This window comes from Pipistrellus hanaki (assembly GCF_964339955.1).
Source record: "Pipistrellus hanaki genome assembly, chromosome: 5".
In the NCBI taxonomy this organism is placed as follows: domain Eukaryota; kingdom Metazoa; phylum Chordata; class Mammalia; order Chiroptera; family Vespertilionidae; genus Pipistrellus; species Pipistrellus hanaki.
Genome location: NC_140507.1, coordinates 79,844,848 through 79,859,640, shown reverse-complemented (window position 1 = coordinate 79,859,640; position 14,793 = coordinate 79,844,848). Strand labels below are relative to the sequence as shown.

The 14,793-nt window shown below is 52.2% G+C and overlaps 2 protein-coding genes across 3 annotated transcripts; one reads left to right on the top strand and one right to left on the bottom strand.

The window, feature by feature from the left end:
• FAM32A (family with sequence similarity 32 member A) lies at positions 1-5,437 on the bottom strand. The gene is made up of 4 exons (XM_084886062.1): positions 5,310-5,437; positions 5,039-5,180; positions 1,417-1,470; positions 1-1,120 (listed from the first exon to the last, which is right to left on the bottom strand). The coding sequence occupies exons 1-4, from the start codon at positions 5,417-5,419 to the stop codon at positions 1,052-1,054; spliced, it is 375 nt and encodes a 124-aa protein (XP_084742188.1). The 5' UTR covers positions 5,420-5,437; the 3' UTR covers positions 1-1,051.
• Positions 5,438-7,875: 2,438 nt separating this feature from the next.
• On the top strand, positions 7,876-13,734 carry CIB3 (calcium and integrin binding family member 3; the record flags this gene model as incomplete). 2 transcript variants are annotated; one of them, XM_084886058.1, is made up of 6 exons in its annotated part: positions 7,876-7,926; positions 8,128-8,162; positions 10,066-10,177; positions 11,150-11,297; positions 12,177-12,372; positions 13,713-13,734. In XM_084886058.1, the coding sequence occupies 6 exons, from the start codon at positions 7,876-7,878 to the stop codon at positions 13,732-13,734; spliced, it is 564 nt and encodes a 187-aa protein (XP_084742184.1). The 2 variants fall into 2 exon arrangements, with proteins under 2 accessions (XP_084742184.1, XP_084742185.1); XM_084886059.1 differs by lacking the exons at positions 8,128-8,162; positions 10,066-10,177.
• Positions 13,735-14,793: the final 1,059 nt, after the last annotated feature.

Genomic DNA, 14,793 nt, shown 5'->3' with positions numbered 1-14,793 from the left:
TTATATTAAATAACTGGTTTTGCTTTATTCTGCAGTTCACATATGACAGCCCCAAACCCAACACTTAGATTTCTTTCTTCTGAATTTGTTGTTTCAGATGTATTTCAACAGAAACCATTTCTTCCAGTAGCATGTGCAGTCCGATCCTCATGCAGTGGGGGGACATGCAGGCCCTCAAAGACTCTGGCTCTGCAGCACTGGAACCTGGTCCTCCCCTGGGACTGCACCCTATCTGTCTGTGTGGGTCACTGCCCGAGGTCCATTACCCTGAGGCGTCCTTAAGGCTGGGAATGCCAGACAGGTTTCATGAATGTGCCAACTCTGAACACACACTGGGGGCTGTCTGGAGCTCAGCGGTGAAGGTAGTGAGGCAGGAAGCAGTGTCTGGGTTCCATTACAAAGAACGTGGTACTTGACTGGCAGTATCTGCCATGGCAACACCTCACCTGACATGTCTGGAATGGGAACAGGCTGCATGCCAGCCACTAGCTCAGCTCAGAAAGGGGCAAGGCGTTCGTCCCATCCTTGCCTTGGGCAGTTACCCTCCCTGGCCAGCGGGGCTGAGGAGGCAGTCTGAAGGCCACAGCTGCAAATGGCTTCCCCAGGCCCTGGATGGAAGAGCATAAGCCCCAAGCTAGAGGGAACTTGGAAGGGCAGCACAGGCAGGGCCCCATGAGGGTCTGCTGCTTCTCCTCTGGGGACAGTTTCCTCCAGGCAGAGACAGCTGGTGGACTGTCAACATGAGTTAGATGCATCTTGGGTGTAAAAATACTTCCTCAAAAGTCACCTTAATCTCTGGGAAAACTCTCAATAACTTCCAGTCCAAACTAAAAAGCTTCATCTTCAATGTGCTACTGAGAAACGAAAATAGAGTAAAAGTCTGACTTTAATCAAGTTCCGGAATGAGGGCACACTGCTTTGAAAAGCACTGTCTCGGCAGAAGACGCAGGGTGTATGTAAGAGTGTTCTAGAAAATACCAAAGGCACCAAACATAACCCCAACCTGCCTTCTGTTTCCCCTCGGTGCCAACCCATGCTCCGGGTGGGGAGGCTACTTCGTCCAGCTGACTTTGGGAATGTCATAGTGCTCTGTGAGCGTATCCAGGTGTCTGTTGAAGTCCTGGGGAAGCGGAGGAAAAAGCCCATGTCATCACAGCACCAAGCAGGGTTACTAGAGACACATGGCACCACCCATCCCCACTTTATCCTGTCTCCCCTCAGTGAGCCACCTTCTCTTAAAGCCACCCTGCCAGGCCTTATAGGCGCCCGAACCCTGGCCACTCCCTTCAATGACCCCAGGGAGGTTGGGTAAACCCACTCCCCACTGACACTCCCGTGACTCCTCTGCCTGGCTCCATGCCTCTGGGCCAGTGGGACCTACATGGCTCAGCCTCCCCGTATGGACACATGACTTACCTCCACTCTTTGCTTGTGGGTTTTGGAGGCTTTCTTCAGGATCCTTTCCATTTGCTGCAGAAGGAGAGAATGCAGGTGAGACACAGCCCAGGCTAGCACAGGATGGAAGATCGGAGCCCCAGCAGGCCTGGCTCTCAGACCTAGAACAGCTGGAGGCCTCAGGTCCCTCAGATCCACTCAGGCTGGTCTGACAGGGACACCTGGCTACCACACATCCCACTAGAAACTCAGGTCAGCTGCCCTTTGGTATGAGTGGCAGGAAATGTACCAGCATGACTACTACTGGGATCTATAGTGCTTTCTTGGACAATTGGCAGAATTCCCTTTCCCATTTTTCAGAAAAAGAAAGTCCCCAATGGGGTTTGAGGAAGGATGATAAATGAGCAAAGAGCCTGGCATTAGTAGGCTTGAGCGACAGTATCCATCTAATGTTCACAGTGCCAGGAGGATCACTTTCATGAGTGATTCTAGCTTATGTATCCAGCACAGCCATGGCCTGGCTCAGCATTCATTCCCAATACCCAATAGTACCTGGTAAGAGTGTGGGATGCAGAGCCAGAGAGACCCGGGGCTGCACCCTACACTACACTTACCAGCGAGGTGACTGTGGCCAAATCACATTGGTGGCCCACACCTCCTCATACATCCAGAAACTGCTGCCTGGTATTCCTGGTCTTGTGCAGTTGTCTGACTGCACTGACTCTGGACTGGCCCCATGACTCAGCTTACTTAACAGAACGTAGTGACAGGACTAGCCAGAAGCCATAGAAGACCCAACAACATTTGCTTTGTGCCCTTGGAGCCAGCAATCCTGCAGGAAGTCTGATGACCTCCCTGGAAAGAAAGGACCTGGCAGATGAAATGACATGTGGGGAGGGAGGCCACGGAAGGAGCATGAGGCACTGGACATGTGACGGCAAAGCCCTCTTTGATGTTCCAGCCCCGCTGGGCCTCCAGCCCCACCTGCCATCTGCACCAAATTCTAAGCAACGTCAGCAGAACCACCGAGATGAGCCAGTCAATCCACAGACCCAGAAGGTAATACTGTCAGCTGCCACCTTGCTGTTGCTCCCAGCCCCTCCTGTTTTCATTTGCTGCTTCATCTCCCTCTGCCTTGTCAGCTCCCAAATGAATGACCCTCCCTCTGAATTGTCTGCCCGGTCCATCCCTGCCTCTCTTCCTACTGCTGTGAGCCCACGTGAGACCCATGGGTCCTCACAAGAAGTTGAACTGACTTGAGCAGCTGTCACCAATGCCAGCCTCTGCCTTCTCTCTCCCAACTCCATGCACCAAGTTCACAGGGTGTCTCAGTAGCTGTCACCATCTCCATTTCATACAGAGAAAATAAGGAGCAGAGTGAGCAGGTGATGGGCCTGAAGGTATCAAGCCCTGACCCCTTCCAATAGGCAGGGGCCCTGCGCCCAGGAGCCAGGAGCTGTGCAGCCTTCTCGCTCCCTGTGCCCAATCAAACACCTTCCACCAAACACAAGGAAATCTGCATTGCCCAACTGTGCCCAGCTTTGCCCACACCTCTTTCCTCCCTCATCCACTTCACCTCTCTCTCTCCTGGGTCAAACAAAACTGACAACAGTACTTCTGGTTTTAAATGCCAACAACAGGCCCACTTTTCTGTTCCCCTTAACAGTAAATCTCCAAGAGCCATTTCTGTTCCTCGTCTCCACCTCTGCCTTCCCCACCTTCTCTTGGATCCACTCTAATCCACCTTTGTTTTTAAACTTATTTTTCATTATAGTTGACATACAATGTTTAATCAGTCTTTCTTCCTCCTCATTCTACATGCCAACTAAGGGCTCTCAGTGCTCACCCCACAAGACCTCTTGGCAGCACAAGACACAGCTGATCACTTCCTTCTCGTCCAAACACTTTCTCCACTCAGCTCTCAAACACACTCTCTCCTGTTATTCCTCCTTCCCATGCTCCTTTGCAATTTCTTCTCTGCCACTCTCTAATCACCAGAGGTAAGACCTCACACCTCTTCTCAGGCACTGTCTCTCTTCAGGAGTTCATCCAGTCCCACGGCAATTTCCAATGTCTATCCGGGGCCCACCTCTTCCCCAAACTGCAGATTCAGGTGTCATCTAATGAGGTGGAGGCAGGGATGCTTGAAAAATTTGACTTTTCTAAAGCCAAGATCTTAAAACCTTTCTTCAGAAACCTATTTTACCTGCAGCCCTTCCTATTTCAGTAACCAGTACCTTCATTTACCCTGCTTCTCCTGCCAAAAATCTTGATCATCCTTGATTCTCCTTTCCCAGTCCACATCCAATCCATCAGTTGATCCTGTTCTTCATTCAAAACCTAACCCAAACCCAACACCTTCCACTGTTCCTGCCCAACCTTGTAGGTTACATTAGCGTCTCCCTACCCCACCTCGGCTGATGGAGTGACAGCCCAGCCCTGCCTCTGACTATAACCTTAGGTGGGGACTTAGTGCATTCACTTGTTAAATCCACACCACAAACCAATGAGGTAGGGACTTCAACCCCACTTTACAGATGAAGAAACTGGGGTGTGGGGGATCAGCCAAATTGTCCAGTTACACCACCAACAAACAGTAGAGACAGAGTGGATCCCAGGTCTTTCTTGCCAAAGCCAGTGCATCTCACTTTTTCTTTTTAATGACTGAATTAGGCCTAGGAGCAAAGAGTAAACTTTCCCCTAATGTCACTGGACCAAATCACTCAGACCACGGGTAGTTTCTCAGCCTGGGCACTACTGATGTTTTGGGCCAGATCAGTTTTTCCTGTAGGGGGCGCTGTCTTAAGCACTGTAGGATGTCAGATGTCCGCAGCATCCCTGGCCTCCACCTCACTAGATTCCAGGAGCACCCAGCCTGAGTTACAACAAACAAAAATGTCTCCAAACATTGCCAACTGACTTCTTGGGGATGTAAGTAAGGGGGGGAGGGGGGCACAAAATGGCCCTCAGTTGACAATCACTGACCTAGACCTATTTTCCCCTCCTCCCAGCATAAGGGCCAAGCTTATCTACTTAAGGCTGATCCCTCCTATCCCCCGTTGCACACATTTATTAAGAGTTTAATAGTAAAATAAATAACAGACATTTCAATCTGCAAACAATGTTGTCATGGAAACAGACTGTGGTGACTGACAACAGGGGGCAGGACCATTTAATATCAACAGCTAACATCAAATGAACATTGACTTCATACCAGACCCAATGACAAATGCGATATACTTGCATTTCAAAGGTCCCATCTTTCTTAAGAAAAGGAGTCTATCCTGACTCCTACAGATTAGAAAAACGAGGCCCAGGGAGAAGATGAGTTACAGGCCCAGTGTCACGGGACAAATGAAGAGATAGCACTGGGATTCAAACTCGGGCAGCCGGCTCTAGTTCCTTTCAACGCCACCTGTAGCTCTACCTTCCGCCATCTACGTAGTGGGCTCTTCCCCTCACAAAGCATCTTCTCTCCGGAATGAAGGTCCTCCCTGACTGCTCGCCATCCCTCAAGCATCCGGGTTTCGAATCTCTCAGCCCGTCCTACGCCTCCAATCTACTCCGGGAGACCCGTGCCCACGGAGCGGGGCATCCCCGGCCCGCCCCCTCCCCCCCACACCCCCCCCCCCCCACGCCTCACCCGCTTTTCCTGCATCTTCTCGAAGGCCGCCTGGGCCGGGGTCCGCTTGTCCAGGCCGCGCCGCTTCTCCTCCTCGTTCTTTTTGCTCGTGCCCATGGCTTCCAGGAGTTTCGCCTTGTCTTTATCCTTCTTCTTCTTCTTCCTGAAAGGGGAGCCGGGAGGTGGTGATGGGGAATGTGGGGTAAGATGGGGTCAGGGAGCAAGAGGCCAGAGTGTCGGGAAGTGGTTTAAGGGCGGAAGACGGGGTTCCCCTCAGGCTCTTGGGACTCACCGCTTGGTCACGCCGAGCTCTGCGACGCCTTTCAGCTTCAAGGGCCCCTTTTGGACCTGCTCGTAGGCCGCCATGGCGCCGGCTCGCAGATCAGAACGAAACTGCCACATTTCCTGTTTAGGAGGATCATATCCGGCCGAAATCCCGCCTCTCTTCGTCTTCATTGGCCGAGCTGGGCGGTGCTCATGCGCGTTTGGAACACTTCTGGGTTTGTGGGCGGGGCGGAGAGTCAGGCTCCGCCGCCTCCGCCAACACACTTCCGGCTTTGGCACACACTTCCGGTTTCTCTGTTCTTGCCCCCCTTCCCTCCCAGTGAAGCCAGTTTGACAAATTCCACTTCTTAAAACCTATCGTCTAGTTGAGTGTTTTGCGTGCATTTGGATGTCGTTTTCTTTTATTGCCATATTTTGAGGTTCAATGGGTAATGTGAATTTTAGTTTGTACTGCTGTTGCCCAATTTTTTTTTTGTTTTTTTATTTTATTTATTTATGTTGCCCAAATTGTTGAGGCTGGGGGTGGTGGGATGGGCGGGGGTTGGGAGTGGGGGCGGGGGGGACGGTGTGGTAAGAAGCATTCCCAAATATAGACGACTTGGGACAGTCTCGGTGCTTGCATTTCCCAGTTCTACCTGCAGGAGGCAGCAAACGACCGCCCAATTCTCTAGCCGAGGCTCACCCTTGGGCATCCCAGAATGGGATGAGTGCCAAAGCGAAGGATGCAGGCTGCCAGCCTGTGCCAGTTTCCACTTGGGACCATGCGTGACAGAACCGACTCCTCGGAGAGGGACAGGGAAGACGCACCAGGAGAAATGTGTTCTCCCCCAGCCAACCCAGCAGCTGAGGAGCTGGTCCCTGGCGCTCCCAAGGCTTTTGTACCCTAGAGCAAGCGTCTTCTTGTCTCTGACCTGCCCTTTCCTCATTAAATGGCGATGATTATAGCAACAACTAATACTTTATATGAGTCATCTCATTTCCTTCCCCAGTCACCTTATTACATAAACCATACTCGTTTTGTAGGTAGGGAAACTGAGGCACAACTGTAATCCAACTTGTGCTGAGTGTTCCATCTTTGCTTTTGTCACTACCCGTTATAAGTGGATGTAAATACCTTTAAGACAATATTTCCCAACCTTTTTTTTTCCTCATTTTCATCCCCTTAAAAAAAAAACAACTTTAATGAGAGAAGTTAAATACTGATGAATAAGATTTTATCAGGGAAGGTAAAGCTTTGGAGAGCCACAAACTATTGAATACCTTTGGGGTGGGACCAAGACTTTTTGGTCCCACCCCAAACCACCTTTTGTCCATTTGGGGCTAATATTGCCCCCATTGAGGATTTTTTAAATCCTCACCCAAGGAATAGGATATTTTTTCCATTGATTTTTAGAGAGAGTGGAAGGGAGGGAGGAGGGAGGAAGAAGGGAAGGAGGGAGGGAGAGAGAGAGAGACACACATCAATTGGTTGCCTCCCAAATGGAGCCAGGAATTGAACTTGTAATCGAGGTATGTGCCCTTGACTGGGAATCCAGCCTGCTATACTCTAACTACTGTCAGCCAGGGCAATAATTTAAATTTTAAGTGGAAAGGACATATGGGTGTTTCCCATTTGGGCTGTTACGGGTTTTTGTGTGAACATACATTGTCATTTATCTGGGCCTGCCCAAGAGTGCAAGTGCTGGATCACATGATAGTTATATGTTTTTATTTTTATTTTTTTGTGGTAATAACATATAAGATGTATCCTCTTAAGAATTTTTTTTCATATGTTTTTTTCTTTCATTGATTTTTGGAAAGGGAGAGGGAGAAGGGAGAGAGATAGAAACATCAATGAGAGAGAAACATCAATCAGCTGCCTCCTGCATGCCCCCTACTGGGGAACAAGCCTGAAACCCGGGCATGTGACCTGACTAGAACCCAACCAGCGACCTCTTGGCACAGGGGACAATGCTCAACCACTGAGCCACACCGGCCGAGCTTAAGACATTTTTAGGTGTGCAGTACATGAATGTTGACTACAGGTGCAATGTTGTGCAGCAGATCATAGAGCTTGCTCACCTTGCTTGGCTGTTTTGGTTGCATTAATGACCACTAGATCTTCAGAATTCTATGGTGTAGGTATTAGAGTAATTTCCACCTTATAACGTAAGGCTCAGAGAGGTCAGGTGACTGGCCTGAGGCTGCACAGCTAGTGGTTGGGGAACTGGTATTTGAGTTGGGGTCTGCTTGCAACCCCCCCTCCCCCACCCCACCCCCCTCCACACTACCTGTCTCTGGGAGGCATCCCCTGCTGGCAGGCTCACCCGGGGGTGGCAGATGTGGTCTGAGGTTCTGTGACCTCCCACGGCCCTTCTCCTTGCCCTGGTGGCCATGGACATACTCAGGCTGTTGTCCAAAGAGCTGGGCTGTAACTTGAGTCTCCCCCAGGCTTGGGGTGATGGGGCGGGTGGGCGGGTGACAGCCAGGGCAGGGAGATTTTTCTCAGACACTGGTGTGAGGCAGCCTGGCAACTGGGTGGCACTGAGGAGACTGGGGGTTTCTGGGGCCTGTTCCTGGCAGTGGCCTTCACCATGGGCAACAAGCAAACCGTCTTCACTCATGAGCAGTTGGAAGAGTATCAGGTAGGAGTGGTGAGCGGGGCCCTCCGTGGGTTTGTCAGCCTTGGATTCCTGGCCTGAGGAGGGGGGACCGCATCCCTTGGTCCTGGGTGTGCAGGCACAAGGGCTCCCGTGTGCGGCACGGGCAGAAATGAGGACGGGGTGGTGGAGGAGGAAGGAGGCCCCTGGGCAGGGCCTGGGCCAAGCCCACATCTCTCTCCGCAGGACTGCACCTTCTTCACCAGGAAGGAGATCATGAGGTCAGTCTGGGGATGAAGGGAGGAAGACCCTGAAACAACTTTCTATACGTGGCCTGCCGAGGATGTTTGCAATTTGACAAGACCGGATGCTTCGGATGCTTCGAGGCAGAGTGATAATTGATGTTCGGTAGATGGAGGCAGAGATAGAGAGGCTGAGAGGTCACCTCTTGTCATTGTCACGCCTCTAAGCTAACAAGCTTAGGCTTTCTCCCAAGGGTGGCAGGGAGCCATGGAGAGGGTGTGAGCAGGGGAGAGACACATCAGCATGTTAAAAGGCCCCCTGGAGGTCAAGGCAAAGAGGTTGGGAGCCCAGAGGCAGAGTCCACAGTCAGCTCTGGGCTTTGAGGTTGGCATCCAGGGAAGGGTGCGGGAGGCACCCTGAGGCCGCTGCCAGCCCCTGGTGTGAGGGAGACAGGTGTGGATGGATACCATACATCACTGCTTGGCCCATGGTGCCATCGCCCCGAGGCTCTGACCCAGGACTTGGAACTGTGAAACCCAAGCTTCCCAGGGTTTGGCTGCAGAGCGATGGAGGCCAAGGGTCCAATTATGTGGGCATAGGGCATCCATTATTGATGGGCACACCTTTCATGAGTGAGCCCCATTGTCTGGGCGAGGGCAGTTGGCAGGGTCACCCTGGCCATCGTTATCGAATTACCGATGGGAAACTGAGGCTGGGACAGGGGCCGCTGACCCTGGCTTTGCCGATGGGCCAAGTCCCAAGGAGCTTGAGGGCTGGCATGTCGTCTGTCCCAAGCTTCTCATGTGCTAGACAGACTAACGGAAGCTCAGAGGATTAGGGGGACTTGCTCAAGTCCATACAGAGACCCGAACTCAGGCTGTTCCCTGAGGGGACCCGAAGAAGGGACTGGGTGGTCATGACTGAATTCCGGATGCTCCCTCCTTGAGTGCCTAGTTGTCCTTTGACCCAGGGACTCCTGTCCCTTTCTGAGACATTCCCTAGAAGCTTGGGGACCCCTCACTCATCAAGGATGGTCTCTACCAGGCTGCTGCTCAGCATGCTCCTCCAGTGCAGGTATGGCATCACCAGGTGAGGCCATCAGTGTGGGGAGCTGGCCTCCCAGACTAGGCCGTGTGCATGTCACTTGGTGTTTTCCAGTCACTCTTTCAAAGCCTGGATTTTGGCCTCTGTCTTTGCTTTGCCACATTGAGGAAACCCTGCTCCTCATTATGGAGGGAGAGAAGCAAAGTGTGAGGATGGGGGTCTTTGGAGGCATGAACTTGCCAATAATGTGACGATGTCCAGAGTTTCATAGGTTGGCTCAGATCCTCCAGATGCTGGTTGTGGAATGACCTTAAGCACTTCCCCTTATGCCCACCCAATGGACGTGGTGAGCTCCTATTCATGCTTCAAAGCCCAGCACCAATGCCTCCTCCTGCAGGAAGTCCTTTCTCCTCCTCCTTTCTCCTCTTCCCTGGCTTGCTTTCCCCATTCAGGTCTCCCTGAGCTCTAGGGCCCTCTTTCTTCTTTGTGTGTGTTGGGGGAGAGGATTAAACAATTCTTTATTGTTGAAAGTATTAAGTATGTCTCCTATTTTCCCCCATTGACCACCTCCAGCCCACCCCCGCCCCCTCCCCCAGGCCCTCACCATCCCATTGTCTGCGGCCATGGGCCTTGTCTATATGCATACAAGGTTCTTGGTTGATTACTTCCTACCCACCCACCTTTCCCCCGACCCCCTAGGGCCCTCTTTCTACCTTGGCTCTAACCCCAGGGAGGTAGAGATGGCTGTGAGCCTGAAGGCCAGGTCCAGGGCTGATGGCTCTTAGGAGCCCAGCATCTTTCTGCCTGGAGTGAGCAGCTGCAAGTGAGAGAGGAGGGTCAAGTCCTCTTCCTCCCATCACCTCCCAACCCTGCCCGGTGTTTCCATCCCCGCACCAGGCTCTTCTACCGCTACCAGGACCTGGCCCCCCAGCTGGTCCCCCTCGACTATACCACCTGCCCCGACGTGAAGGTGCCGTACGAGCTCATCGGCACCATGCCCGAGCTGAAGGTATGCTGAGGCAATGGAGGGGAGGGGGGCAGGGATAAACAGTAGCAATGCCCTTTGCTGCATTCCTGGGAGGTGGTGGGTGCTGCAATTATTCCCATTTGATGGATGAGAAATCCGAGGTTCAGAGAGTTTAAGACACTTGTTCAGGGCCACACAGCCAGGACGTGACGTAGTTAGGATGTGAACCCTGGGTTGCTGGGAAGATGAGACAGGATAATGCTGGTAAAGGGCTTAGTACGAGTCCTGTTGCATGGCGAGTACTCAGGGAACGTTAGTTCTGTTCATGGCAGGAGCTGTTACATGCAAGTTCTCCTCAGCTGGATATTCTACACATGGTTTGTGTCTCTAAAAGGGACTTGTGGAATGAGTGGCTGTGCATAGAGATTATTGTATCGTAAGGGACAAAAGCCTCCTTCAAGAGGGACAGAATGGGTTCCATCACATGAGCAAAAAAGTCCATCCGTACAGCTGGAACCAGCGTCTCTGAGGATGGGCTCAGGAATCTTCTTCCGTCTCTCAGCTCCCCCAGGGAGAGGCTTCTGTCCCAATCAGCCCTTCCTCTTGAGGTGGTAAAGGGAATGTCTAGTATCCAGATTTCCTCCTATCAGCTCTCAACCAGCAGGAAGCAGGTCCTTTCATCCCAATTTAAAAAAAAATCTCAGGGCAGCTTCTAATTGGCCAGTTTAAGTCACATGCCTCTCCCAGAATCAATCCCGGTGACCAGGTGAATGGAAATCTCTGATAGTCCTTAGCAGGGTCATGTGGCTGCCTCTGTAGCTGGGAGTAGGAACAGCACCACCCAGACCACAGGGGCAGAGAGTGGAAGTGCCTGAAGTCCTTTCCAGGGACCCTAAGAGGGAGGGAGTCTTGGTGGGGGTACTTGGAGGTTCCCAAGAAGGTGGGTACTGAGAGGGAGACCACATGGAGCCTGAGAGCCTCATCAGTGATGGCTTCCCCGCTTCCTGTTCCCAGGACAACCCGTTCCGCCAGAGGATTGCCCAGGTCTTCTCCGAGGATGGGGATGGCCACATGACCTTGGACAACTTCCTGGACATGTTTTCTGTGATGAGTGAAATGGCTCCCCGTGACCTCAAAGCCTACTATGCTTTCAAAATCTATGGTGTGTGCAGGGCGGTCGTAAGGGCTGCGCGGTGGGGAGTGGACACAAGACCAAGCCCAGGGCCAGAGGCTGCCCGGCAGTCACAGTGTCTCCCCAAGGACTCCAAAGTCCAACGTGGTCCTATCTTCCACCCACCCATACTTCCCGCCTTCACCTCCTTGCTGCCTCAATTCCAGCCACACCGGCCTCACTCCTTCTCCAACACGCCCCGCTCTGTCTGCCTCCAGCCTTTGCCTCTGCTCTGTCCTCTGCCCAGAACACCTTTCTCCTGGCTCCTTCTTATCTTGAAGTCTTGGTCAAAAGTAGGCCCCACCCCTCAATTGTTCTCCAACCCCCATTTTATTTCTCTGCTAGGATGATGGGATAATGCTGCTTAATTTCTTGTTCATCGATCTGTTCACTTCTTATTGACTTTCTCTCTGAGGAGACCCAGGGAGGCAACAGTGCCTGTTTAATTCACTATCTGTTTCCTGTGCCTGGGACATAGTAGGCATTACATAAATACTTGCTAAGTGAGTGAATGAATGAAAAACAGATATCATGGTGCCTGATACATAAGTGCTCAATAAATAACTTGAATGAATGAATGAAAATTTAACATAGTGCCTGCCACAAAATAGGTGCTCAATAACTGATGAGTGATGAATGAATGAAAAAGGTATCAGATTACCTGGCTCATCATATGTGCTCAACAAGTACTTGTTGAATGTACGAATGAATGAACTTGTCCCTGCCCAATTCAAAGCAAGACCCAGTTTACCTCTGAGGGCCTGGGGTTCTCTCCAGTGCCTCAGTTTCCTCCTCTGTAATATGGAGAGGAGATATGCCCCTGCCAGCCTAGCCTGCCTGCCCCACATCTCCATCCGTCCTGCCGTGCAGACTTTAACAACGACGACTACATCTGCATGTGGGACCTGGAGCAGACGGTGACCAAGCTGACGCGGGGGGAGCTGAGCGCCGAGGAGGTGAGCCTGGTGTGCGAGAAGGTGCTGGATGAGGCCGACGGGGACCACGATGGGCGGCTGTCCCTGGAAGACTTCCAAAACATGATCCTGCGGGCGCCTGACTTCCTCAGGTGACCCTTCCTGCCACCCCCACAGTCCATTTCCATGTGTGTCAGATCTTATGGAACTAGTTCATAGACTCCATTTGTGAAAGTTCCTTCCTTCCTTCATTTGTGAGCTTTCCCAGCCTCCCTGGCCTCAGTCCCTGCACCTGTGAGCCAGGGGTAATTAAGAACCCCAGGACACCTCCTGTGGGTGGTCGGCCCTACTTGCCTGAACACCTCGCAGTGAACAGTCTGTACAGCGGTATTTGGCAGCCCTGGGGAGAGTCAGAGCCCCCACTGTAGGGTGGATAGCAAGGGTTGCATGAGTTAGTGCAGGAAGTGGACCCCAGTTTTTTGTATCTCCAAAGAGCTAAGAATAGTTTTTAAAAATGTGTATTTTATTATTGATTTTTTACAGAGAGGAAGGGAGAGGGATAGAGTTAGAAACATCGATGAGAGAGAAACATCGACCAGCTGCCTCCTGCACATCCTCAACCGAGAATGTGCCCAAAACCAAGGTACATGCCCTTGACCCGAATCGAACCTGGGACCTTTCAGTCCGCAGGCCGACGCTCTATCTACTGAGCTAAACAGGTTTTGGCAAGGATTATTTTTAAATTGTATTTTTAAATGGTTGGGGTGGTGGTGGTGGCAGGAATCAAAGAATAATAAGACTCCCTGACACATGAAAGTGACATGGAATTGAAATGTCCAGGTCATGCAACCGTTTTACTGGCACATAGCCTTGCCCTGTTGTGTACATTGTCTGTGACTGCTTTCAAGTTATAAGGCAGAGCTTAATCATTGGGCATTCCAACTATTTGGCCCTTTCCAGAAAAAAAGTTGGCTGACCCCTGAGTTAGTCCAGTGTAGAGCAGTGCCTGGCACACAGTAGGTGCTCAATAACTGTGCTGTGGTTGCTGGCGTGGCTCTTCTTATTGGTGGTGTCTTTATAGGCACCGAGGGCTTCCTTTCTCTGCCCTGGATAAGCAAGGCTGGTCTCCTGGCAGATGGAGACACGAATAATGACACCTTCTGGGTGTCCCGCTCTCAGCCCTCAATACAGCCCTATGAGGGGGAGACAGCTATTATCCCCACTTCACAGGGGAGCAGACTGAGGCCCAGGCAGGGGCAGTCACTCACTCAGAGTCCTACCGCCAGTGTGAATGTGAACTGACTCAGAGATCTGCTCCCAATCCCCGGGGGACGGGGTCAGGAGAGCCACAGCCTAGGGCTTCTGGAGGAGGAGGTCCCTCTTCCCATGTGACGTCTGGGGGCCCGGGGACTCCCCGCGGGAGTGCTGGGAGGAAGGTGCAGGAGGGCGGCCCTCTGTCTGATGACACTGATCCTTTCCTCTCTGCACACAGCACCTTCCACATCCGCATCTGAGGACCCCGGAGGAGGAGCCGGGCCGGAGAAGGGCAGGGCGACCCCTCATCCCACTGTGGAATCTGGACTCTGGGAATAAACACATCCCTGAGCCACTCCTGCCTTAAGCCTGGTGGATGGGGGGGAGGAGACCTGGGAGCCCACCTCTGCTCTCCCTGTGTGAGCCTGGGTGTGGCTGCACCCTCTCTGGGCTACGGACTCCCTGATTGAGAAAGGAAGAGTCTAACTTCCAGATCTTTCCCCCACTGCGAAGGCTGGGGTGCTTGGCTGTGTGTTTGGTGAGAGGAAACGCGAGGTGTGCAGATGAGGCATGCTGTCCCACCCCAGGGCCCCCCAAGGACAAACCCTAGTCCCCTTTTCCCTCAATCCCTGAATTCTTCAAAAGGACTGAAGGTTTAACTACTTGCTTATTTATTTATTTAGTTATATATTGATTTTTTTATTGATTTCAGAGAGGAAGGGAGAGAGAGCGAGACATCAATATGAGAGAGAATTATTGACTGGCTGTCTCCTGCACACCCCACATTGAGGATGGAGCCCACAACCTGGGCATGTGTCCTGACTGGGAATTGAACCATGACCTCCCGGTTCATAGATTGATGCTCAACCACTGAGCTACACCGGCCTGGCAACTCTTGCTTATTTATTCAAGCTGCCAGGGGAGGCCTCTGCGGGGGTGCCAGGCATGCCACTCACTGAGACAGACACACCACTTTAACGTTTATGAAGCGCCCGCCCCTCTGCCATCTCATTGGATCCCGGGAGAGCCAGTCACACTTCATTCAGAGGGAACAGAATGACTTGCCCAAGACCACACTTCAAGTCTCTGTGGAGGAGGACTTGACTCCTGGCTCAGCTCACTCCAGATCCCAGAGCTCTACACTCTGTGGATTTGGGAAGCCCCACACCCACTCTGCCAGCGGCCACCCCAGGGGCCCCATCTATGGCCCCACTCGGTCTACACAGTGGTCATTTTGAGTGGGGCAACCGAGAGCAGCCCCCGGGACCTTCCAGACCCCACCCCCCACCCCGGGTAGCATTTCTAGAGAGCCCACTCCC

Excerpts from the sequence above, each read along its gene's own strand:
- FAM32A (XM_084886062.1), bottom strand. The coding sequence starts at position 5,419 with ATGTGGCAGTTTCGTTCTGATCTGCGAGCCGGCGCCATGGCGGCCTAC. Across the intron at positions 5,181-5,309 it reads GAGCTCGGCGTGACCAAGCG|GAAGAAGAAGAAGAAGGATA; the intron begins GTGAGTCCCAAG and ends CTCCCCTTTCAG. Across the intron at positions 1,471-5,038 it reads AGAAGATGCAGGAAAAGCGG|CAAATGGAAAGGATCCTGAA; the intron begins GTGAGGCGTGGG and ends CTCCTTCTGCAG.